General features: G+C 42.2%; 1 protein-coding gene across 8 annotated transcripts in view; it reads right to left on the bottom strand.

Annotated features, from left to right (window-relative positions):
• The window catches only part of LOC122560229 (fibroblast growth factor receptor 3-like), a 177,392-nt gene that overhangs the window by 100,297 nt on the left and 49,315 nt on the right, over nucleotides 1-27,780 (bottom strand). For all 8 annotated transcript variants that reach the window (XM_043710819.1, XM_043710906.1, XM_043710729.1 and 5 more), the window contains one exon: nucleotides 24,098-24,333. In XM_043710819.1, coding sequence (XP_043566754.1) covers nucleotides 24,098-24,269 — 172 coding nt within the window. In that variant the 5' untranslated portion in view covers nucleotides 24,270-24,333. The remainder of the gene's footprint in view (nucleotides 1-24,097; nucleotides 24,334-27,780) is intronic.

The following is a 27,780-nucleotide window of genomic DNA, read 5'->3' as shown; positions in this document are numbered from 1 at the left end:
GGAAAGAGATGGGAGGAAAATATATCCCTGGTGGTGGGGTCCATTTGGAGGTGGCAGAAATGTTGGCGGATGATTTGGTTTATGCGAAGGTTGGCGAGGTGGAAGGTGGGCACCAGGGGTGTTCTGTCCTTGTTACGGTTGGAGGGGTGGGGTCTGAGGGCGGAGGTGCGGGATGTGGACGAGATGCGTTGGAGGGCATCTTTAACCACGTGGCCTGAAGAGTCTGTTTCTGTGCTGTACATCTCTATGACTCTAAGTTAAATGGGAGTCTGTGCAGTTATTGGGCCCTCCTGGTACCTCAAAATATATGCAAATCTAATCTTGCACAAGTAAGAAATGCCTTGGGTTTGTTTTGTTGGATAAGTGTCAAAATACATATTTGTTTGTTTCTTCGTTTGCTAAAATACAGAGCTGAACTGCTTCAGTAACCATATATGTAGAGATACTTCAATCAATAAAGTATATTTTTGAAATGGAAAAAAGAATTTAAATTGCTTCTCTGATGAGAGTTTCTGTACTACCTGCTTTTATATTCATGGATTCAACTTTAATGGTGTGAAAGCTCATGGGCTGCAGAATGCGAAACCAGCTACCAGGATTTCTATGCTGTGGGACCCGTATCTGTCAGGAACAAATTTGAGACCAAAAGCATCCCATGTGGGGCCTTCATAGTCATCAGAGGAGACTTTTATCCCAGCAGTCCTGACTTGATTCATAACTCAAAGGTGAAAGTACAGGGCAGTAACCCAGGGCTGCACCCTGCCCCTTGAAGAATTTCCCAGCTTATCTTATCTTTGCAATTCCGCTGTTGCTGAAGATGGATCTTCAAGTTGTGCCAGGCAAATATTGCATTGTTCACTGGTCATCTTGGTTATCCAGGAGAAGTCAAGATTAGATAAGCAGCTGTTCTGTGATAAGATTTTGGCTCAAATGATCATATCAGGCTCTGGAAACATATTGCTTAGATCACGGAGTCCTTCACAATGTATCATGTGGGAGTCTATATCAATATTATTGCAGACTAGCGGATCCGATTCATTTGGGACAGCAGAAGTGATCAAAATGTCCAAAATATTCATGTTGAGTGACTGACGACTTCACTAAAACAATGGTTATAACAACTAGAGGTTGTTTTATGGAATATACGCCAAGGGGATGCCAAGTGTTTAGTCATTTCTCTAAACATTTGCTCACCAATTCGAAAACAGCAGAATTGTTTTCTGAGGGTACCCAAATCACAATTCAACACTATATTGGGTGGGATTCTCACTCTTGACTATCACTTAATCTTCCCCAATGGTCCTTGTCTAGTGTCTCCCAAAGATAAATCCTGGGGTATGGTTGCTAAGCAATCTGATAAATAGCAAGGAAAAACAGCATGATAACCTGCTCTGTCCCAACAAGAATTGAATTTATGCCACACCCTATACTCTCCTCCCTCCCATTAATACCATCATAAACCACCATGTAGGAGCCATGTGCTTTAAGTATTTGGAGATCCCTCACAGGCATATGAAGTTAGGAACATAGCAATAAGAATAGAGTATTCAGTCCTTTGAGTCTGTCTCACTATTAATTACGATCATGGCTGATCGTCCAATATGATGACCTGTTCCTGCTTTTCTCCCACACCATTTGATCCCTTTAGCCCCCAGGTATATCCAACTCCTTCTTGAAATTATACACTTTTTTGCCATCAAGTGCCATCTATAGTGAATAGCGGTAGTGTATTTTACAGGCTTATCATTCTCTGGGTGAAGAAATGTCTCCTCATCTCAGACCTAAATGGTTTACCCTGTATCCTTAGACTATGATGCCCCTAAGGGGCAGAGAACACAGGGAAAGCCCCACAATTGTTCAATCTTCTGTGAGGAAAATGCTGTCCTTCAAAGGGAAAGGAAACTTGCATTTATATAGCACCTTTCATGACCCTAGAATGCTCTAAAATGCTTCACAACCAATGAAGTCTTTCTGATTTGTTTATACTTGTAGGAAAGTTTACACTCTGCACAATGAACAGTGGAGTAAAACATCAACCTGTAGGAGACCCGCCAGTTGGGGTGGATAATGAATGCAGTCACCTACTGTTGTATTAGTTACCATGGAAACTGGACCCTTTTCTCAGGACCGTACACAAAGCAGCCACATTCACCTTGTTTGAAATTTGGAATCTTTTAGTTTACTAAGTTTACTAAAATTGTCTATTTCGGTTTTGATGTCGCTTGCTAGGAACACCATGATAGTTAACATTAACATCAACATTGGGATAGCCAATGGATTAAAATGGAGAAAAAGGCTGTCAGCCAGATGATTGTAATGAGCCAATGTGAATGCTGCAAAGCACAGGCCAGGGCTCAAATTGCCTCCCATAAAGCAGCACTTTTATTTAAAGTAGAAAAGATCATTTACAAAACTGTGATTGGTAGGAATTAAGAGCCTGTTACTTAATTAAAAGCTGCCACCTGATTTCCACTGCAAGTAAAACTCAAAGACAAAAATATCATCCCAGTTCTGAGTGTAACCTTGGCTTTTGGACAGGGAGTGTGTTTATAGTACCTTGTGAGTCTAGGAGAGCAGAGACTTTAGTTTCTTGGAGCTATCCCCACACCCCCATGGTTGACTGTTCTCAAAACGAGCCAGGAATATATCTTGGCTAGAACTTGTGTCTCTGCAGATCCATGAGTTTGACTGGATCTGTTAAAAAAAATCTCAGCAATGCTAGGGAAACATGCAGAAAAGAATTCGCTCAAATGAAGACGGTGTGTCCGACACCACCAGGCATTGACATTGACATCAGCTTCCAATCCAGCTGAGCGAGGGGAAAATTTGAGTCAATTGTTGTGTACCATCTGGACACAGGCGCAGAGGGCCTGACGTCAAATAAAGAAACATCTCAAGTAAAGAACAAATTAAACAGAAAGAAGATCAAAAGTGAGCAGGGTGAATGAATGGCTGCCTCAAGTTTCAACTGACAAAGTACTGCTCAGCACTACAACAACAACTAATTGCATTTGTATAGCTCTTTTAATATAGTGAAATGCTCCATTGCCACATTAAGGACATCTTAGTTTCAGTTTTTATTTTGTCCTGCTCCTTAAAAGGCCTGTAAGGGGCACCTTTGTCATGCAGAGGGTGGTGAGCAAATGGAACGAACTGCCAGACGAAGTGATGGAGGTTGGTACAAATGCAACATTTAAAAAGGCATCTGGATGAGTATGAATAGGAGAGGTTTAGAGGGATATAGGCCCAATGTTGGCAAATGGGACAAGATTAATGTAGAATATTTGGTTGGCGTGGGTGAGTTGGATCGAAGGGTTCATCTCTGTGCTGTACATCTCAATGACTCTATCACTCATATATACCAGCCAGAACTTTCTTCCAAGCCTGGGTTTCATCCATGGTTGCCATTCCAATAGCGCCTTCTGGCAAGCACTCTATGTAAATGTCCATGAGTCAAGGGTCAGAGGTTGCACTGGCCTCCCCTCCCTGACCTTGGCTCAAATAGTCAGCTAATATATTTTGATTCATACTTGAAGAACAGCCTCATACCACCCGAGCCACAGAGTTGTGGAGTCAAGTGAGCCGACAGAGACTTGAGCTGTCAACTAAACAGACACACATAGTGCAGAACAGAGGGAGGGCTGCACGGTGGCTCAGTGGTTAGCACTGCTGCCTCACAGCGCCAGGGACCAGATTTGATTCCAGCCTCTGGCAACTGTCTGTGTGGAGTTTGCACATTCTACCTGCGTCTGCATGGGTTTCCTCCCACAGACCAAAGATGTTCATGTCAGGTGAATTGGCCATACTAAATTGCCCACAGTGTTAGATGCATTAGTCAGACAGAAATGAGTCTGGGTGGGTTACTCTTCAGAGGGTCGATGTGGACTTTTGGAGCAAAGAACGATGAGAGGTGACTTGATAGAGGTGTACAAGATCATGAGAGGCATAGATAGAGATAGGCATTTTCCCAGGGCAGAAATGGCTATCACAAGGGTGAATAATTTTAAGATGACTGGAGGAAAGTTTAGGTGAGATGTCAGAGGTAGGTTCTTTACACAGAGAGTGGTGGGTGTGTGGAATGCACTGCCAGCAGTGATAGTTGAGTAAGATACATTAAAGACATTTAAGCAATGCTTGGATTGGCACATGGATAATAGTAAAATTAAGGGTATGTAGATTAGTTTGATCTTAGAGTAGGATAAAATGTCGGCACAACATTGAGGGCTGAAGGGCCTGTACTGTGTTGTACTGTTCTATGTTCTAAGTATTTAATTGGCTGTAAAACATTTGAGGCGCCACAAGTTTAGGAAAAGTGCTATATAAATGCAGGTTCTTTAATCTTATCATGTACAATATATTAGACAGTAGTCAGTACTTACACAGTATCCAGAAAGCAGGGATTCAGAGGAAAAGTCTATTAAAATAACATTCCCGAGAGGAGTGATCCACAAAGTATTTTGCGACTAGCCTCTGTTTAAAGAACACAGCATTGTGTTGTCAGGCTTTTGCAGCACATTGGCCTGTGTGCTTTGTACTGGCATTACGTGATTTTGGAGAATCCCTAACAGGGTTAAACTCTTTATTTCACAGCTCTGCTGACTCTAAATCCTGTCCCATTCTCTGCTTTGCAGCTTTAAGTGTCTGTGGCTAATCTGTGTATAATGCAGACTGGCCGGATGTAAATAACCTGAACAATGCCTTTAATCTAACAGTATCCTGGAAAGATTTCATTACAAATGAGGGAGGAGAGGAAGTTAATCTTGGTGCAGATATATATAAAAAAACCTTTCCACACATCTAGCAAGACACAGGAACGTGCAAGCTAGCTGGATTTCGACAGATCTGCTGATTAGCACTCTCCTAAAAAAAGAACCATTGCTGAAGACTGGAAGGGTTCAGATTTATTCACAAGTGACCCCCAACTGAGAATGCATTCACTCAGCATCATTTATCACTAGAACAAAGATTGGCCTCATTTCACCAAACGTACCGTACCAGAGAGTTGCCATCGTAACCAGCTGAACATTTTTCAGTAGCTTTTTCCACAGGGCCTCAGTGGATTTTAATCATTGCACTAAATGAACACTGAAGAACTGGCAACACCTTAGGTGTATTTTTCTCTCCCTGTCAGTCGAAGATCTGTACATGTAACAGGCAAAACATGCTTCTAAAGTTTCCAAGTTAAGTTTCTGACAGAAGGCTATGCTGTGGGATAGATTGGAGCTCAGGCTCATTTAGATTGCTAGATTACAAGGAGAGACCAGAGATTAGCAACTGGTATACAATTACATTACACTACCTTGCGAGATCAGGTCAACTGTTTAAAATAGGAAAAGACAAAGGTTGGGCTGATTTCCAGAAATTCATATCCCACAGCATTTGCAACCTATGGACTAAACAGATAGGGCAGTGACAAAATGTAATGCTCTGGAATCATAAACCAAACTACTGAAATGTGTACATCACAACTGAAGGCTGTGATGGCACATGTCGGTAAAATCTTGAGGTAAAATGAATTGAATAATCTGTTTCTGACACTAAATGTGAAGGTGGACAGAATTTATCAGACATGGCACTGAAGAGATCTGATATGGGATCTGAATGTATTCTGCTTCTTCAATCTGATTGGCCAAAGGGCTGGTCACCCTCAAGATCCAGTTGGTTGCGGTTTCTGGTGAATGGTTGAAACACCAAGTGGTTTCTGGTTTTATAGAACATAGAACATAGAAGAATACAGCGCAGTACAGGCCCTTCGGCCCTCGATGTTGTGCCGATCCAAGCCCACAAAAGATTCTCACTGTCGGCCCTATCTAAACCCCTAATCATCTTGTACACCTCTATCAAGTCACCCCTAAACCTTCTTTTCTCCAATGAAAACAACCCCAAGTGCCTCAGCCTTTCCTCATACAATCTTTCTACCATACCAGGCAACATAATCTGGTTGTTTTAAAGGATTGTACAGGATGATAGCATAATGATGAACAGGGAAAACGTCAAGTTTCGTAATCCAGTAGCTGTATCTTGGTGGTCTGCTACTTAATCGTAATTCTTAGTTTGTGTCTTGTACTCCAACTATTTCTTTTTGTGACTATTTAAGACAGCAAATAAAAGATATTTAGTAGAATACGTTAGAAATGAACAAGGCCATTCAGTCCAATGTGTCTGAAGCAGCTTTAACAAAGAACAATCCAAAGAGTTCACTCCCTTGCCCTCTTCACATAGTCCTGAAACACTTTTACTTTTCAATTATTTATCTAATTCCCAGTTTCAGTTATGATTGAATCTGCTTCCACTATCAACTGCATAAAACACTAGTTAGATCACAGCCAGAGTACTGTGTGTAGTTCTGGAATACCACATTATAGGAGAGGTGTGGTAGTCCTGGAGAGGGTGCAGAGGAGATTTACCAGGATGTTGCCTGGGCTGGAGAGTTTTGGATTTGAAGACAGATTGGACAGACAGAGGTTGTTTTCCTTGGAGCAGAGGAGATTGCGCAGGACATGATTGAGAAGGATAAAATTAGTAGGGCATGGATAGGGTCGACAGGAAGAAACTTTTCCCCTTGATGGAGGGATCAATGACCGGGGGCATAGATTTAAGGTAAAGGGCAGAAGGTTTAGAGGAGATGCGGGGAAAATGTTTTCACCCAGAGCGTGGTGGGGATCTGGAACTCACCGCCTGCAAGGATGGTAGACACAGAAACCCTTAAAACATTTAAGACGTACAGAGGAACCTCAATTATCCAAAGGATGAGGACGGGGAGTATTTCATTTGGTTTATCGAATACCAGATAACATAGTTCAGGCCAAGCTTCGGGACCTTGCGATCTTGCTGGATAATTCAATATTTGGATAATTGAGGTTCCTCCGTATTTAGATGTGCACTTGCAATGCCAAGTGTGGAAAAATGAGATTAGAAGAGTTAGGCAGCTGTTTTTGACCAGTACCCACACAACAGGCTGTAGGCTCTTTCTGTGCTCTAGATCTCGATGATGCTATGTCTCTAACATCTTGAGGGTCACCATTGAACAGAACTGGACAAGCCACATAAATACAGTGGCTACAAGAATAGGTCAGAGGCTATGAATCGTTCAGTGGGTAACTCACCTCCTGACTCCCGAAAGCCTGACCACCCATCTACATGGCACAACGCAGGAGTGTGAAGGTAAAATACTTCCCATTTCCCTGGATGAGAAGCTTGATACTATCAAAGATAAAGCAGCCTACATCCACAAACTTTCATTTCCTCCACCGCTTGTGTGGCCTGTAACCTCTGGCAATAATAATTCTTAAATTATTAAACAATCAAATAGGTACTATTACTCTTTAGCTTTTCCCAGGCACAAAATGCTTTTGTAGTATCAATACTCCATATAGATACTCCATATTTACAACCTCAATAATTGGTCTATATAATAGAAAAATTGAATTTGGGGAAAGTTGCACTTTTAACCCATGCTCAGAACATTGAATGGCATTTTACATCTAACATGTACAGAGGTGACTGGAGAACAAACTATGGTAGACTGCAGTTATGGCAACAGGCTCCAAGCCTTCCAGCTGCTGTCCAGAGACTTCCATGACCATCAGGACTTTATTCCCTTCCTGTAAAAGGTGGCAGAAGCTAGGGATCCCTATTTTTATCACCTTTACTAAAATGGCTGTTTATATTTTATCCTTCAATTCTGGTGAAGGGTACAACCCAAAAGGTTATACCCCCATCTTTCTAGATAGTAATTGACCCAATGTGCCTTTTCAGCATTGCATATTTTGTTCATTCCACTATTATGATACTTTTACCTTCTGCTGCAAATACTTAATCCATTTTGGGATATGAGACCTTTTGAATCTTTCTCACTATAGATAATTTTGATTTAATTGCCCCCTAAATTATGTAACAAAAGTGATTCTTCATGAGCTTCAAGTTATTAAGAAATGACCTAGTTTCCTGATTTCACTATTGCTAACTGTAGTCCTCGATCATATTGTAACAAGCGTTCTGGTGTCCAGCAAAAAACACTCAGGGAACAAAGGCGGAGGTGGGCACTGCAGATGCTGGAGATTAGAGTCAAGATTAGAGTGATGCTGGAAAAGCACAGTAGGTCAGGCAGCATCCGAGGAGCAGGAAAATCGATGTGCCATTTAGGGTAAGGACCTTCAGCACAACTGCACATCTTTTCTTTGTCCATTATTGAACAAATTATTGGAATATATAAAATTCTTAAGTAGCTTGGCAGGCTGAATGTTGATAAAACAGTGGCCTTAGACTGGTATTTGGAGAACACAAGGTCATCGTCTCAGAATAAAGAATCAGTCGGGGCTGAACTGAGGATAAATCTCTTGACTCAAGATTCTTGTGAATCTTTAGAATTCTCAACCCACAATGCTCCAATATTGAGGATATTAAGGACATAAGCCAACAGATCTCTGAGAACTAAAATGTAATGGGCAATAGTGTAGGAAGGTGGAGTTGATCAGCATCTTATTGAAATGTTTAACAGGCTTGAAGAGTCAATGACCTAGTCCTAATTCTCATGTCCTGGACTTGGTTCCCATTTCCACTCGAGGTTAAAATGGCAACAACAATTTGTAGATTTGGGCCAGTGGACTCAAACACTGGTTGACACAATGTCATTCCATTAAATGAACAAAACGATCTTCTGTGCGTGTGGAAATTAGAGATAAATTTTCAGTATGGACTCAGTTATGAAAGGAACTGGCTCATGAGTAACTTACCCACCTGGATCTCCAAGTTTCAGCTTTAAGTCTCATCCAGTCTTCAATGGGTCATACCATCATCCTCTGGCCAGGGACCCAGTCCCCATTCAGTGAACAATATTTTCAAAGGGATACATTGGTGAATAACTTGGATGCAAAATGGTATTAATTTGTGGAGATCAAACATTAAAGACTGGCACCAAAGTGCACTGCCCACAGGGGCAAAACCAGAATGGTGGTGGAGCAGTGTGCCACTCAATCCACTCTGCAGTTAGAATTTATCCATTTTCTATGAAAAGCGTTAACATCGGTTGTGTCAGTGGGAGTGACGGTGCGGGTGGTAGCTATGATACAAGGAGCTTTTGTTTCTCCTCAAGTCCCCAGTTTTATTGCTGCTACTTTTACTTTACAGCTCTTGTTAGAACTTCACTTTCCATAAAGTCTATAACTGTGTATTTTGTAAGAGCTTCCCCTGGGGGACTGGTAGGGCCAGCAGCCAGCAACTCACTGCCATCCCCACTCTTCACATTTAGTCTAAACTGGCAACTACTGAAGCAAGCTCTCAGCAAATCTCACTGGCAGCTGTTAAGCCAGGCTACAAAACGTTAGCAAGGGTTTCCAGGTTAAACTGCAGCAGATGCTAAGCTCCATAGAAATGGCATCATGTTGCTTTGCACCTGTTTGACCTGACAGCCACGTGACAATAAGAGAATCACTGGGATTCAGCAAAGAAATGGTTAACACCTTGTCATTTACAGATGGTCACATCTAATTGCCCCATCAAACGACTTACTTGTTACCTCATTTCAGGTCTGCCCTCTGGTAATATTCAGACAAACAGCACCTACTGACAACATTTTGCAAATTGCCCAGCTCTGGAATGAATTAAAGCAACTATTTGGCAATTGAGGCACATACCATTATGTGAGTTTCTTTACGACTTCCGAAAGGAAGTGACCTTTTCAATAGAAGTCATTTCCTGTGTCTCAAGTGATACAACGTTCAACTCTTTTTTCACATAAGTATTTGTATCTGCTGTTCGAGGACTGGTGGTGTATTTCATAATGAAGCATTATGATTACTAAGGCATTGTTTATATTCACTTTTAGCTTAAAGGCAGCGTGCTGAGATTTCCCATTTCATTGTCCACTTTACTCAAAAGGTTTTATTTCCAAATGTGGGCAATGCTGCAATTAGTGCCCATCCCTAGTTGCCCAGAGAAATAATCATGGAGTGTTGGACTGAAATCACAGCAGACCAAACCTGGTAAAGGTGATAGGTTGCCTTTTCTGAAGGATATTAATAAATCAGTTGGGTTTTATGACAATTCAGCTGCTCTCGTGGTTATTTTAGCTGTAATTAATCCAGAAATGAGCAGATATACTAAATGCAGTTTTCCAACTTGCTATAAATAGAGCTTTGAAGTTTTGTTGTTTAATCTAAAGCTGTTGACCACTAAAGCTGTATAAAGTAATTTCAATCTTGCAATTAAAGCCTAATTCTCTTGATTAATTAATCACAGCAACAGAGATTCTGGATGGAAGCAATTTTGTCACTGCTGGTTTCATTGCTGAGTTGGATGGCTATCAATTACATATTCTGAATCATTGCAGATTACAATCGACTCCGAATAATTCTAAGTCAGTTTCAAACTCCGAAGTTTTCAGATTATCCAGCAATTCTAACAGATTTAAATCACTCAATGGCCTTTTTAAAAGAGCATTCAAATTTGAAATGACCTGCATTTTCAATTTGCAGCTTTGAGCTATGAGAATTAATTTGTTTAACAGTGGACAAAAAACAAAGACCCGTGGATGCTACAAATCAGAAATAGCTGGAGAAACTCAGAAGGTTTGGCAGCATCAGTGGAAACAAAGCAGAGTCAACGTTGTGAGTCCAGTGACCATTTAGGATCAGTTCTGAAGAAGGGTTAATGGGCTCGAAACGTTGACTCTGCTTTCTCTCCACAGATGCTTCCAGACCTGTTGAGTTTCTCCAGCAATTTCTGTTCTTGTTTCTGTTTAACAGCGGAATTGTTCTTTGGAATTTTTAATGAAATTGAGAAGTTACTTCCTGCACAGAAAGTACCCTGAAACATCTGGAATTATAGAGTCATACAGCACAGAAACAGACCCTTTGGTCTAATCAGTCCATGCCGAACATAATTCCAAACTAAACTAGTCCCACCTGCCTGCTCCTGGCCCATATCCCTCCAAACCCTTCCTATTCAAGTACTTTCCAAATGTCTTTTAAACACTGTAACTGTACCCACATCCACCACTTCCTCAGGAAGTTCATTCCACAGGCAAACCACCCTTTGTGTAAAACATTTGCCCTTCATGTCTTTTTAAAATCTATTTGTCTCACCTTAAAGTTGTACCCCCTAGTCTTGAAATACCCCATCCTAGGAAAAAGATACCTCCCATTAGCCCTATCTATACCCCTCAGATTTTATAAAACACTATAATGTTATCTCCCACTCTCCTCCTCTCAAACAAAAAAGGTCCCAACCCATCCAGCCTTTCTTTATAACTCAAACCTTCCATACCTAGCAACATCTTGGCAAATCTTTTCTGAGTCCTCTCTAGTTTAATAATATCCTTCTTATAATGTGGCTGCTGGAAGTTGCTATCTCCTATGACAATTCTCAAGTCACCATACCTAACAACAGCTGAATTGAGTAACCTCATAACACTCAGACTTAAGTCCCTGCACAGCATCTGGAGCTGGCTTGCCTAGCAATGGCTGGATCCCAATTACTCAATAACAGTTGTTTATCCTAACGACCTGTATCGCCTTTAATAGTTGAATTTACTTTACCTAATTACAAGTTTAGCTAATTGCAAGTTGCCACACCCTGACAGCAGATCCTCACAACATCTGGAATTGCTTTACCCCTCTGCCGCGATTGTCAAATTACTCTGTAACATCTGCATCTATCCCATTCCATTACAGCTGGAGTCCACCAAATTACATTGAGTCAAAATAACTGTTTTTGCTCGGGTTACACCAGTTTGCCTTATTGGAATTGAACAGCAATAACAACTAACATTCATGTGGAGCCCTTGGGGTTAGAAAAAACCCTCAGGGCAGAGGTAGATTCAGACAAAAATGGACACCAAGCCAAAAGAATAGTTGTTAGAAGGGCTGACCGAATGTTTGGCCAAAGAGGAGGAGTCTAAGGAGAGGTCCTATAGGAGGGACATGAAAGAATTCCAGATCCCAACAAGCTTCCAATCTCTGCAGCAATGGAGAAGGAGAGGGGCTACTGTTTCACAAAAGGCCAGAGCAGTAAAATATTTGGGCCGAGGGAGGAGGTTACACAGACACGATTGGGTCAACTGTGAGAAGGGATTTAAGTCCAATGATGTGCAGACTAGGTGGATTGTCTATGTTAAATTGCTCCATAGTGTCCAGGGATGTGCAAGCTGGGTGGGTTAACCATGGGAAATGCAGAGTTACAGGGATAGGGTGGGCAGAATGGGATATTTTTCAGAGGGTCAGTGCAACCTTGATCAGCCAAATCACCTCCATCTGCACTATTGAGATTCTATGATTCCAAGATGAATGAAAATTTTACATTTGGGGAGTTGAAATGGGAGTTAGCACAGGTCAGGACAGCAGTAGAGTTGTAGATGAGCTGAAATACAGAAGAAGCTGGAAAATGGAAGGTGACCTGCAGAACATTGGAATCATTGAGTTTGGAGCTCACAATGGCATCGATTTCAGTGGCAAACAGTCAGGGACTGGGAGGAAGGTGATGTGGGGGTTAGTTGTGACAGAGAAGGTTAGAAATTGGGCTTGGGGTGACATTTGATGCTAAGTTTACAATTGAATTGAAGCGGAGGAAGAAGGGTGGAGCATGGAAGGATAGCAAGGAAGCTTGTTGTTGGGATCAAAAAGAGGTGCTCAGAATTCTTGATGTTTTGATGAAAGAAACCATGGAACAATCAAGACCTGAGACATTGGGGACTGTTATTGACTATATTCTTATTTAACTGTAAGCCTGACCGCTCTTTCAAGAGTTGCTTGCCAGTTCCTCAGGCAAAGTTGATCTTCTCAAAGAAACTAAGTGACAGTTTGGTATAAACTAGTTTTAATCAAGGGTTTGTGGAAAGTCTGTCCAATTAACATGAACCGTAAACCACTCACTCATTGCTGTACAATAACTACCTTTCAGAAAACAGAGTACAATACCTGCAGTTAGGCCTTTCTCTGATAAATGATGATACCCATGCATGAGTCTTTAATCAAACTATAATTAAATGGTTGCATGAAGTAATTGAAATGCTGAATATATTTCTTAAACTCACAATACTTATAAAAAATCTTGTGGTGGGAAGGGTACAATTCAGTGGTTGTTTAGGGCACATATACTCCACAAGTAGAAGAAATGCTATTTATTTACAAAGGCAGTAAGAAGACACTTATCACAAGAACTTCCATGTAATATATGTCAGAAAGGATGTTTTTTTTTAAAATGTATTCATGGTGTGTGGGCCATTTACTGTTGAATCTTACTTGCCCTTCATACAGTGCTGGTGAATTGCCTACGTGAACCACTGCAGTCCATGTGGCTGTAAATACACCCACAATGGTGTTAGGGAGGGAGTTCCAGGATTTTGACCCTGCAGTCCATGTGGCTGTAAATAGACCCACAACTGCGTTAGGGAGGGAGTTCTGGGATTTTGACCTCGCGACACTGAAGGAACACCAATGTACTGTGGGAGGTGGTGGAGGGAGTGGATGGTGAAGGTGGTGGAGCAGGTTGCACTTGCTTTGTCCTGGATGGTGTCAGCTTCTAGTATGTCACTGGAGCTGCACCATGCAGGAAAATGGGAAGCATTCCAACACTCTCCTGACTTGTTCCTTTTTTGGATGGTGGGCAGGCTTTGGGGAGGAAGAAAGTGAGTCACTCATTACATAATTTCCAGTACCTGACCTGCTTTTGTTGCCAATGTCCAGTTCAGTTACTGGTCAATAGTATGTTGATAGTGGGGGTCTCAGTGATGGTCATGTCATGGATGATTGGATTCTCTTTTGTTGGAGATGGCACTTGTGATACTTGCCACTTAGAGACATAAAGGAAACAGACCCTTGGGTCCAATTTGTTCATGCCGACCAGGTATCCTAAATTAACCTAGTCTCATTTGCCAGCAATTGGCCCATATCCCTCTAAACCTTTCATACTCATATACCCATCCAGATGCCTTTTAAATGTTATAATTGTACCAGCCTCCACCATTTCCTCTGGAAGCTCATTCCACACACACACCACTCTCTGAGTGGAGTAGGTTGTCCCTTAGGTCCCTTTTATATCTTTCTCCTCTCACCCTAAACCTATTCCCGCTAGTTTTACTTAGATTAGGTTAGATTACTTACAGTGTGGAAACAGGCCCTTCGGCCCAACAAGTCCACACCGACCCGCCACCAACCCAGACCCATTCCCCTACATTTACCTCTTCACCTAACACTACAGACAATTTAGCGTGGCCAATTCACCTAGCCTGCACATTTTTGGATTGTGGGAGGAAACCAGAGCACCCAGAGGAAACCCACGCAGACACAGGGAGAATGTGCAAACTCCACACAGAGAGTCACCTGAGGGCGGGAATTGAACCCGGGTCTCTGGCGCTGTGAAGCAGCAGTGCTAACCGCTGTGCCACTGTGCTGTCCATTTGGTCTCCCCCATCCTGAGGACTTTAAGAGCCCAAGACTAGATGTTGTCCAGGTCTTGCTGCATTTTGGCACACACAGTTTCACTACAAGAAGTCATGAAGCTTTACTTACAGAGGCATCGAGTCTAAGAGCAAGTAGTTATGCTGAACTTATGTTGACACTTGTTACACCTTAGCTGGAGCATTGTATACAATTTTGGGCACTTTAGGAAAGATGTGAACATATTGGAGACAGTACAGAAGAGATTTACAAGAATTGTTCCAGGGTTGAGATACTTCTAGGATGAGGAGAGATTGGAAATGTTGGGTCTCTTCTTCTTGGAGAGGAGATGGCTAAAAAGAGATTTGATCAAAATTTTCAACATCATAATGGACTGGATAGAGTAGATAGGGAGAAACTTGTCCCACTTTGGTGCAAAATCTTTTGAAAAGAAGCAAATATAAGGCATGAAAAACCTTTTTCACTCAGTAAGTATTTGGGTTGCAGAATGCAATGTCTGGAAGAGTGGTGCAGGCAAGTTAATTTGAGGAATTCAAGAGGGCACTGAGATATTATTTAAACAGAAACAAATTGAAGACGTATGGGGGCAAAGGCAGGAGATTGGCTCCAAGTCAAATAGCTCAGACAGCTAGTGTAGGCATGATGAGCCAAGTCTCTTGTCACATGTGGTGCTGAACATTGTGCAATCATCAGTGAACATCCCCATCTTATGATGGAGTAGCTGAAGGTGGTTTGGTCTGGGACACTACTCTGAGGAACTGGGGCTCTTGTGGCACAGTGGTAGTGTCCCTACCTCTGAGCCAAGTGACCCAGATTCAACTACTACCTGCTGCAGCAGTGTTAGTAACATCTCTAAGCTGATTGATTAGAAAACATCTACCCTGAGAAATTCCTGCAGAGATATCCTGGAGCTGAGATAACTGATCTCCAACAACCATGATCTCCTTTGATCTAGGTATGAATAGGCATGTAGAACCTGAAGCGATGTACATTGTTCCCTATATTTGCAGCACAACAGCTTGCATTTATACAATGCATTTAATGCAATACAGTAAATGTTTTGAAAATGGATTAGAGAAGGGTTATCAAACAAGATTTGATACTGCGCTATATATCAGGACAAGTGACCAAACGTAGTAGGTTTTAAGAAGTGCCTTAAAAATAAATAAGTAGAAATCTGGAATAGTTTAGCGAGAGAGATCCAAAATTTGAAACCTAGGGAATTGAAGGTTCAACAATTAATGGTGGTGAGATTAAAATTAGGATTGGACAAGGGGCTAGAATTAGGTGAGCACAAATATCACAGAGGGGTTTTGGGATTAGAGGACATTATAGAAAAAGAGGTGGTAAAGGCCAAGAATATATCAATGAAGGATGAGAATTTTAAAATCAACTTGTTGCAAATTTGGAAACCAATATAGGCGAGAATATGCAGGCCTGATAGGTGAATTGGATGTCTTTTAAGGTATGAGTTGTTAAAAATTTGTAAAAGCATAGACTGTGCGACTGCAAATCTTGTATTCTTTTACAAAGGCTGCATAGACAATGCACAATCAATGTTCCATTATACAAAATGTGCAGAGTTTGCCATGAGATTGCCCATACTTAAATTTTTAATATAGTCTATTAGATAGGACAGTTCTCCATTCTTATTTGTGGATCTCTGGTTCATGAAAATTTATAGATAGGCAATGTACTTAAACTGTGAACTAACCTAAATATTTTGAGCTTGTTTTTAAAGTAAGCCTCAGTACGCCTTGAAAGGTGCATTATAATATTTACTGTATGCTTTAAAGCCTCTCAACGAAGAGGGACTTTTACCTTCAATTGTCAACCTTCCCTGAGCTATCACTGCTCTTGGTGGTTGGTTCTGGGGATTAACAGGACATAGTGGATCCATTTTCAAAGCATTCATTGCATTAAAGGCTCTATATAAATGCAAGTTGTTATTGTGCTGCAAATACAGGGAATGATGTACATCGCTTCAAGTTCTACACTCCTATTCATTCAAAGGAAGATGGTTTGGGTTGTTGGAAGTTAGTCATCTTAGCTCCAGGATATCTCTGCAGGCCATATGTTACACTTGTACTTGCTAATGGTTTTCCATACGCTCTGGCTTAGCAAGTGCCATCCAAAAGGTACATTGCAGTGATCTAGTGACTAGGATAACTAACTGTGGATCTCTTTACCCAATCAATTTAAAGTGCTGTTAATAATTAGTTCAAAGTTAGAAGCAGAAAGTGCCATGTAAAGTGTATAATTCAGGACAAATCAGATATAGAAAGCAAAATAAAGAGATTGAAAGAACAATCTGATTAAGAAACAAAGAAAACAAATTATTCAGTTCCGTACAGAGTTTTTATCTAGTTGATCCAATTCACTATCCACTCAATGATAATTCTCCAGATGTTGATAGTGGATGATCTAGCGATGGTAATGTCGTTGAATGTCAAGGGGAGTTGGTCAGATTCTCTCTTGTTGAAGAGGTCATTGCCATGACACATGTATGGTGCAAGTATTACTTGTCACTTATACAGCTAAAGCCTGAAAGTTGTCTTCTTCAAAATTCATTCATGGATGTGGGCATCTCTGGTGAAGCCAGCAGTTATTGCCCCGTCCTTAACTGCCCCTCAACTGATGTTGCTCACTATGCTATTTCAGAGAGCAATAAGCGTCAATAACATTGCTGTGGGTCTAGAGTCATGTATAGGCCTGACCAAGTAAGGATAGCATATTTCCTTCCTTAAAGGACATTGGATGGGTATGTGAACCATGGAAATATTTGAATCCCTATGATTCTATGATTCATGTACCCATGGATTTAAAAGGATATGGCAAATGGAATTAGATTAATTTAGGATATCTGGTCGACATGAATGTTTCCATGCTGTACATCTCCATGGCTCTAAACTGGAATATGAAAGCTCAAGTTTTATTTTTGGCTGAATTAATCACAATCTCTGACGTATGTACGTAAAGCAATTTCACACCAATCAGTGCATTTGAGTGGAGTGTCAGAGGGTGATGCTGTCTTTGGGGTGTCTTTGCAGCAGAATCTCAGACAGCAACATCCAGATTGATGCATTTAAGTGTGTGTGTGTGCTTGTGTGTGCACGCGTGTGCGCGCTCGCACTCACTGGAAGCTGCTCTCTGATTCATGCATCAGCTACTGTCAGCCTCAGTATTACTTTTACAAGAAGATACGATCTATTCTGCCACTATATCGTCTGTGCATTGTGAACAAGTATGTGGATAGGCTCTCTGAGCATCTGCACACGAGTGGCATGTTGTGATCTGTGTTGTAACACAGTGCATGCACAGAAACTGGCTCAGTGTTTCTGACTCCAACACTCGGTGCAGGAGTTCCCCAAATAGCTCACAAAAGCTACAGAGGCCTGATTTGAAAATGCACCCTTGGGCCTCAGGACGTAGGGCCCTTTATGTGTGAGAGTGCAGCAGGAGAATGGACAGAATGCACTGACTGCTCCCTGTCAAGGTTAGATTTCCTATACGGATCGCTTTTAGTGTCTGAAGCCCCATTCTCAGCCAGCAAGTCCACTGACCCTGATCCCCGAAGAGGTAAAACAGTTCAATGACCCCTTTCATCATCTGCACAGCAGCTTGTTAATGGTGTTTGCATTCGTTTTCTGCACAGCCTCTCCACTTTCATTCACAAGAATCCAACATTGTTCCCGATCCAAAACGCTGAGGGGAAATGTAGCCCAGATGAGGCCCCTTCTACCTTCGCCTTGGACTCCATTCAGACTGAAGCCAACATCTCCTGCCTTCCTGCCAGAAACAAGGCACCTCCCTGTGGAGACCTTAATATGTGCAATATACACAGCCCCACCTCAGAGCAAACCCCCTCCTTTAAGCCTTCACTGGTCTCTTCTGAAAATGACGGTTCCGGCAGTGAGCTTTGCTTCAATGTGGGTTTTATACATGAGAGCCCATGGTAGCACAAAGCTGCATTCACTCAGTAGCAGTAGGACCTTACTGTTCTGTTGTGGACTTGTGGCAGGGCTGGAGGGGGAGGAATCGCACTGGGAGCGCTCCCATGAGAGGAACTCCTTCCAGCACATCAGAAACCTCGGCCACAGTCTGCACTCGGCACAATCCAGTTGCATTGAGCAACGAGACTCCACAGTTTTTCAGAGGGGAAGAAACAGGCTCCAGTCCCAATCAGCAGCGTCTTTATTTTCAACTCAAGCAAATTCATCAAAAGCTACTCAGGGAGCTCCATAAATCAACCTGTTTAGCTGTGAAAAATAAGCTGTGTTGAGTTACATTTAGAATATGTGTTTTATTACAGCTTTCTTGCTGACAAAAACAGCCCTCGGCAATGATTAATGGCATTAAATCAAGATGGGGGGATGGGGAGGAAGCGGACACACCAGCTCTTGGCCTCCATCGGACAACCTGACTGGTGGTTTTAGGAGAGCAGATGATTCAAAACTCACCGAATCTGTTACAGCTCAAGCCTCGTTTCTCTACCTCCTTGAGGAAACTAGGAAAATGCTCCTTTCCATTGCATGACTTCAAAAAATAAACACAGCTGCTCTGCTGTATATAGCATTCAGAGAGGAAAGGATGGAGAGAAAGGGGCAAGATGGAGAGAGGAAGAGAGCACGAGGGAGAGACACCTATAGGGAAAGACCAATACAAACAAAACGCAAAAAAGGAAGTCGCTAGGAAATTACTTTTCTGAAATGGTTTGGTACAACTGACTTACCAGGCCATTTCACAAGGCATTTATGAGATATAAGGCACCAGAAATTAACAAACCAAATGGGTTTTTACAACACTTATGGCCACCATCACTGAGCCAGCTTTCAATTCTAGATTGTCTTCAATTAATTCATTGAATTCAAATTCCACCAACTACAATGGCTGGATTTAAACCCTTGTGCCCAGGGCACTAACCATTGTTTCTAAAGTACGAGCCCAGCAACATCACCATGGCACCACCGTCTCCTCACTTCCTGACAGCATTGGGAGTGTACCAACCGCATATGGATTGCAGTGGTTCACTACCACCTTCCCAAGACCAACGGGTAATAAATGGAAGAATGGAAGAATGGCAGAAAGATAGTCACATTTTGTGCTTTAGAAATGAATGATTGTATGAGACATTGAGTGTGTGCACAAGACAATGAGCGTGCGCACACCAGACAAATGTGCAAACTCATTTAGGGTCTATGTGGACAGACAAAGAAAGAGAGTCGCAGACAGACATACATACACAGTCTCACATAGACAGACATGCTCACTATGGAAAAAGCTCCCAAGGCTTTGGTTCTGTGTAGACACAGGTGACCAGACAGTAAACAAGTTGGCTTCACCTGAATTTCATGTAACATCAAACCTTTGTGAATATTCCCAGCTGGGTTTGGAGTCTCACTCAGGCAGCTGCACATATCAAGCAACTGTCAGCACAATCACCAGACAGATATAGAGATATCAGCAGTGCGAGAGAAAAAGCAATTTGTATTTCTAACTTTTCACCTCTTTGATTTGCTATCTCTGCCAAGTGACTCTGCTCACTCAACTGGTGGATATTAAAGTCCACAGGATTGCATCCCAGCATCTAACACAATGAAGCTTGCTAGAGGAAGGCGAGAGAAAGAGATACTGGATCGGTTTGGATTATATTCACTGGAGTTTAGAAGAATGAGGGCAAATCTCATAGGAATATACAAAATTCTAACAGGAACAGACAGGTAAATGCAAGAAGGATGTTCCCGATTATAGGGAAGTACAGAACCTTGGCTGATCATGATTCCATTCTAAACGAATCCCATCTGCCTGCACATGGTCTCTATCCCTCTGTTCCCTGCCTGTTCATGTGTCTATCTATATTCTAACCCAGGTTACTGAGGGAGGTAAATGCTTCAGTAAAGTCTATGTTGACAGCATCCAATGTCTTATCTTCAACAATCATCTTCATAAAACTCAATCAAATTTTCGAGACCGGACCTCCCCACACTAAGCCATGTTCATGATCTCTAATAAGTTCATTCTTCTCCACATGTGAGTAAACCCTGACCCTAAGAGTCTTCTCCAATAATTGACCTACCACTGATGTAAAGCTCATCTGCCTTTAATTTCCTGGATTATCCTTGTTGCCTTTCGTAAACAAAGGAACAACATTCGCTATTTTTCAGTCTTCCAGGACCTCACCTGTGCCTAAAGATGATACAAAGATCACTGTCAAGGTCTCAGCAATCTCCTCCCTTACCTCCCATAGAATCCAGGGGTAGATCCCACCAGGCTCTGAGGCCTCATCTACCTTAACTTTTTTCAAGACACCCAACACCTCCTCCTTCTTAATAATAACATGCCTTAGAATATCAGCCTACCCCTCCCTAATCCTACCACCATCCATGTCCTTCTCCTTGGTGAATACTAACGCAAAGGACCTCGCCCACTTCCTCTGGCTTCATGCATAAATCTCCTCCTTTTGACTTTGAGTTGACCTACCCTTTCTCTTGTTGCCCTCTTGCTCTTAATATACATATAAAATGCTTTGGGATTCTCCTTAATCCTACTTGTCAAGAACATTTCATGGCTCCTTTTAGTCCTCCCAGTTCCTTGTTTAAGTTCCTTCCTGCTTCCTTTATATTTCTCAAGGGCCTTGTCTGATTGCATTTTCTGAAATCTTACATATACTTCTTTCCTTTTTGATTAATCTTTCAATATCTTTTGTCATCCAGGGTTCCTGAAACTTGCCATCTTTATCTTTCATCCTCACAGGACCATGCTGGTCCTGAACTCTGATCAACTGGTCTGTAAAACTGCCAGTTGTGAGATGTGCATTTACCCTCCAACAGCAGCTCCCCAATCTAATTTCTCCAGTATTTGCATATTGCTGTTGTAATTAGCCTTTCCACAATTTAGCACTTTCAGCAAGGACTATTACAATCATTATCCATAACTATCTTAAAACTTATGAGATTACCATAGAATCCCTACAATGTGGAAACAGGCCATTAGGCCCAACAAGTCCACACTGATCCTCCGAAGAGTAACCCATCCAGAACCATTCCCTTATCCTATTACACTACATTTACCCCTAACTAATTCATTTAGCCTGCACATCCCTGAACAATATGGGCAATTTAGCATGGCCAATTTACCTAACCTGCACATCTCTGGATCGTGGGAGGAAACCACAGCACCTGGAGAAACCCACGCAAACACGGGGAGAATGTGAAAACTCCACACAGACAGTCACCCGAGGCTGGAATCGGACCCGGGTCCCTGGTGCTGTGAGACCAAAGTGCTAACCACTGAGCCACCAGGCTGCAAATTATGATCACTCTTCCCAAAGTACTCCTCCACTGAAACTTTGATCACCTGGCTGGGCCCATTCCCTGATGCAAGGTCCAGTATGACCTCTTCCCAATTGGACTATCTACACATTGTTTCAAAGAAACCCTCCTCAATACACCTAGCAAATTCTGGCCCATCCAAGCCCCTGGAACCAAGGGAGTCCCAGTCTATATTGGGTAAGTTAAAATCACCCACAACAATAACTCTGTTGTATTAGCATCTTTCCATGATGTGCTGACTCATCTGTTCCTCTATCTTCCACAGGCTACTGGGAGGTTTATAGTATAACAATGTCACAGTGTTTGCAATGTTCATATTTCCAAATTCTATCCATATTGTCTTGCTGGATAGTCCTCCAAGATGCAATTCTCTGCCGCAGAAAGTAGCTGAGGCTAAAACATTGAATGTTTCCAAGACGGACTTAATTCCTGGGGTGAAAGGGTATGGGGAGAAAGTGGGAACAGGATACTGAGTTGGAGCCATGGTGGTAGTGAGTGGCAGAGCAGAATCAAAGGACCTACTCCCATTCCTAACTTCTTTGTTTCTATGTTTCTAAAACTCTGCAGCAGGATGGCAGAAGACAATATTGTCATAGGAAAAGGCCAGCGAGTGACCGAAAATCAAAGAGGAATTTGATTCAAGCTTCAGGATGTGTTGGTCCTTAAAGTGATGTGTGGCTAAGGTTTGAAGTGTACACAAGGTGCTCAGTACGGGGCTATTCTCTTCCAGAATGATGAGCATGCCCGGTTGGGGTTGTTGCCATGGCGACCAGGCCTTGCGAGATGAGCTCAGTAACTGAAAGCAGGGGGAAAGGGCTCAGATTACTATGTCCCAGTAGGGTAATGGGTAAGTTAGTGGTAAGTAAATGGGAATTGGCTGCTGGACTGGGATTTTGGAGGCTGGGCTAGCCACCTTGTTAAAATGACAGACCAGTCTTTCCTGCTGGCTTCCCAACCAATTCTGTTCAGGTAATAGGTAGAAACAGCCCGGATAGGTGCACCATGCCTGTTATATAACAAGAGAGAAAAGGCAGTGTAACATAAAAATGACCAGCAAAAGCTAAAACGCTATGCACTATGTTTGGATTATCTAATAAATCCTGTCCCTATTTACAGATATCACAGCTTCAGTTTGGAGAGATGATGGTGCTGTGGTTATGTCACTGGCCTAGAAATTCAATTGACCTGTGGAGGCAAGAGTTCAAATCCCACAGTGGCAGCTGGTGGAATTTAAATGTAATTACTAAATTCAGGATTTAAAAGCTAGTCCCAGTAATGGTGACCAGGCAGGTATCATCATCTGGTGCACTAATGTCTGTGAGGGATGAACATTTGCAGCTTTACTTGGTTTGTGACTCCAGACTCACAACAATGTGGAGAAAGTGAGGACTGCAGATGCTGGAGATCAGAGTTGAGAAGAGTTGTGCTGGAAAAGCGCAGCAGGTCAGGCAGCATTCGAGGAGGAGGAAAGTCGACGTTTTGGGCATAAGCCCTTCATCAGGAATGTGGGGAGGGGAAGGGGTCTGAGAGATAAATAGGGGGCTGGGGCTGGGGCTGGGGGAAGGTAGCTGGGAAGGGGATAAGTAGATGCAGGTGGGGGGTGATTTATCTCTCAGGCCTCCCTCCTCCCTCTCACATTCCTGATGAATGGCTTATACTTGAAACATCGATTTTCCTGCTCCTTGGATGCTGCTGACATGCTGTGCTTTTCCAGCGACACACCTTTCGACTCACAGCAATGTGACTGGCTCTTCACTATCCTCTGAAAATCACTAGCAAGCCATTCAGTAGATAGGCAATTAGAAATGTGCAACAGATTCTTATCAATGATGCCCATATCCCAGGGAAGAATAAAGAAAGTTGGCACGCATATAGTTCCCTCAAATAAATTAGTCAATTGATTCAGACAGTTTGAGATTTAAACAGATTATATTTTTTGTCCCCTAGATATCACACTGTTGACTGTTGGCTAAAGGATCCAAGTAAAATACAGCAGTCAAAATAATGAACTGTTGTAAATATAGAATTGATAAGGACTTTGTTAAACCAGAATGTTAAAATTAATTCATACAATGAAGAGCTCAGGAGTGTTACTCTTTTCACAATGTAATCGATACATTCCCACTTGGGTCTGGGAATTCCCTCTCTGACAGCACAGTAGGAAGACCTTCTTTGTATAGATTAGCTTCTTAAAGAGCAACTTGGGATAGGCAGTTAGTGCTGGCCTTGTTATAAGCCTACAATGAATTATTATAAAAAGAAAACTGCTAAATAAAACATTAATTTCACCTCCCCTTCTCCCCCGCCCCAAGAAAACGGTCCAGACAGAATGACAAATGACAAAACGAGAAGTCCAACTCTGATGTTTACCTGAGGGAGGACGTCGGGTGGGTTTTTCTGCAGCTTCTGAAATGCGGAGCCTGGCAGCTTGGACGCTGGTGACAGTGACTAAACAGAGGTAAAGTGCGTACCACAGGGTGATCATTCCTCCAGAGTGGCTGCCAATCCGACTCCTACTGCCACGTCCAGCTTCAGACATCATCTGTGTGTGTGCTTCACAGGCATGGGCACCACAATTCCACTGACGAGTGCTGGCGCCCAGTGCTCTAGAAGAGAGGGCAAGGAAAGGAGGGCGTTAACATGTGCATGAGCCTCTTAACTCTAACTCATCATACATTGACATGGTCCTGGCAAAAAACAGATTCTTCACATGTCAGTGAATGAAGGAAGACGGAAGCAGCTGGAAAAGTGAAATCAAGGCAGAAGATCAGCCCTGACTGTCCTGATTGACAGAACAAGTAGAGGGCTGAATGGTCACTGAGAAGTTCTGGAGTACCACTGTGCAACATCCCATCAATTTGTTACATCAAAAGAAAACAGCTGCTTGGCCCAGTCAGCCAATATCACCCTCCTTCTACATTAGCAGTGGCTCAATCCTGTGTATCCTGCTCCAACTTCCCTTCAACAACTTATTTCATCTCCTTTTAAATGTTAACACGCACTCTTGTTGAAACATCAACACCAGTTGACAAATCCACATCCTCTGAGCTCCGGTGAAAAAAAAACCAAGCCCTGCTATCTGCTCAAAATCTCTCCCATTTCACCTTAGTTTTAAGCTTTGAAATACCTGTCCAAAGCATCTCGATCTCACTCCTTCCTTAGGACCTAAGCTTTTCACTGAGCTTTTGCTCGTTTGCTGTATTATCTTCTTGTGGTGGTTTAGTGTCAAAAACTTTTAATCAAGATTCTTTGAAGCCCCTTGGCAGGTCTTACTATGTTCGTGGCATTATATAAATGCAATGTTGTTTTAAATATCTTAATCCCTTGAATCAGTCTACTTCGATTAATTCCTTCAATATCCCCTCATATTTCATCAAATCACACTACTGTCATCGCCGTGAACGTTGATTGGGGACCTAAGAATAGCAGAAGGCCATTTAGCCTGCTCCACTATTCCAAATTATGGCTCATCATTTACCTGAACATCATATTCCTTGTAGTCATTAGTAACTAGAAACCTATTAATCTTTGTCTTGAACTTACTTATTGACTGAGTTTCCACAGCTCTCAAAGAACGCCAAAGATTCACAACCACCTTAATAATAAAATTCATCTCAGTCCTCTACTCTCTTATTTTTAAATTGCTCCCCCTAGCTCTAGAATCAGTCTGGTGAACCTCTGCTATAGTCCCTCCAAGTTAAGTATATCCATTCTAAGGCAAGGAGACCAGAACTGCACCGAGTACGGTTTCACCAGTGGTCTATACAACTGAAGACAGATTTCGTAACTCCAGTCCTCAAATCCTCCTGTGGTAAAGCCTCTAGCATTTCTACTACATTGCCCAATCACAGTTTTTGCCTTGAAGCCAAAGTAAACCTCCACTAAGATACAGTGGTCCCTCGGACCCTCACTGTATTTTGACGTGGTATAATATGCATAATGTTTTTACATTGCACTAATTTGAAATGTAGTGCTGACAGACCTTGCAAAAACATCTTGGAGATAGGAATACACTATTCATAGAAACATAGAAAATAAAAGCAGTAGACCATTCAGCCCTTCGAGCCCACTCTGCTATTCAATATGATCATGGCTGATCATCTAACTCAGACCCTAGTTCCCACTTTCACCCCATACCCTTTGATCCCTTGAGCTGTAAGGAGTATATTTAACACATTCAATGTTTTGACCTCAACTACTTCCTATAGTAGGAGAAAGTGAGGACTGCAGATGCTGGAGATCAGAGTCGAGAGTGTAGTGCTGGAAAAGCACAGCAGGTCAGGCAGCATCCGAGGAGCAGGAGAATCAACGTTTCGGGCATAAGCCCTTCATCAGGAATGATACTTTCTATAGTAGTGAATTCCACAGGCTCACCACTCTCTGGGTGAATACATTTCTCTTCTTCTCAGTCCTAAACAGTCTAGTCTGTATCTCAGACTATGACCTTAAGACAATTCAGCTTTCACATCTAACTAGATCTGGCAAATTGCAATTTTCCAGGAATGGCCAAGACATCCTATAATATTTAATAAACAAAGCATTATCTGGGATCTCGCTTGAAATAAATGCAACGTTGTGGTCTCCATTGGACAGTCCATGTCACACAGTTTTCTCACTTTCATAGTTGCTATGAAGTAACAATTAAACTGCACATGGGAGGTGATACCCTAATGGGGTGTCATCACTAGTATCACAGAGTCATACTGTATAGGCTTTTCGGCTCACCATGTCTATGCCCACTAACAAATACCAAATTACACTATTCCCATTTACCTGCATTTGGTCCATAGCCTACAATGCCCAAACGACACCTAGCCTGTTAATTCAGCAAGGAAAAGCAACACATTTTCAGCTCTTGCGCTTTTCCAGCAACATATTTTCAGCTCTGATCTCCAGCATCTGCAGTCCTCACTTTCTCCTCTGTTAATTCAGCAAACCCAGATAATGCTCTGGCAACCTGTGGTCAAATCCTGACCTGGTAGAAATGTGAATTCAATAAATTAAGAGTTGAATGAGGATTCTTAGGGGGAAATCCAGATCTGGTTCACCAATACAGGAAAGGGAAATTGTCATTACCTGGTCTGGCCTATGTGTGACTCCAGTTCCACAGTAATATGGTTAACTCAGAACTACCCTCTGGACAATAAATGTTGGCCTAGCCAGCTAAGCCCGCACCCTGCAAATGCATTTCTTAAAAGTGTTCTTTGTATGCTGACACGAAGACTGACTGGACAGTGCTTCTTAAGCGAGTGCCCAAGAGCACAAGATGCTGAAAGCCAGGAGTTCAGCCAAAGACAAGAAGAACACACACCAATGTAAGAGCATTTTATGACATGCCTTTTGCCCATTGTACAGTTGAAGTGAGCACTTCCACTCCCAGTTACTTGAGCCACTGGCATCTGAAACAGCTTGCAATCCACTGGGCTGGCTGGTTCCTTATGTTACAGGCTTACGGGCTGATAATAAAATCAGCAGCGTCGAACCGTGTCCAGGCGAGTGTGGATTATACCACAGTGGACAATATATCATCCTGAGCCCCTGCTGCTTCGAAAACCTTTCCAGCCGTAAATAACTCATCTTAATAATTCCCTTCTGCTGACATGTTGGCAGACGCTGCTGATTTTGAAACGTGTAATTTGTGACAAGCTCTTTTCTTTGTCTTTGCTGTACAGCCTGAAGATGAGGATGACTGAGGTTTGGGGATTGATGGGTTGAAGTGCCGTGGGGTTGTGGGGAGTGCTGGGGGGAGGTGTCAACAAAACCAATACAGGTAACAAGTGTTTAAAATAACAATACATATCAGTGCTGCTCTTAAAGACACTGTTTACCCTTGAATGATACAACTGTATAAAAAAATCTCCAACCCTCTTCCAAGACAATAATGAACCTTTCATTCACATAACACCTCTCACAACATTCTGAGGTCCACCTGAGGTTAACTCGCTATTGTTCTGGGGATGAGGAAATATTTCCAATACCGACACAAGCAAGATTCCATAGAGAGATAAAATGACCCGTCAATCTGGATTTTGTGATGGGAGGAATGTTGGCCG

Source organism: Chiloscyllium plagiosum, chromosome 1 (genome assembly GCF_004010195.1).
Source record: "Chiloscyllium plagiosum isolate BGI_BamShark_2017 chromosome 1, ASM401019v2, whole genome shotgun sequence".
In the NCBI taxonomy this organism is placed as follows: domain Eukaryota; kingdom Metazoa; phylum Chordata; class Chondrichthyes; order Orectolobiformes; family Hemiscylliidae; genus Chiloscyllium; species Chiloscyllium plagiosum.
Note: the sequence above shows the minus strand (reverse complement) of the source record. Positions and strands in the feature narration are given on the sequence as shown.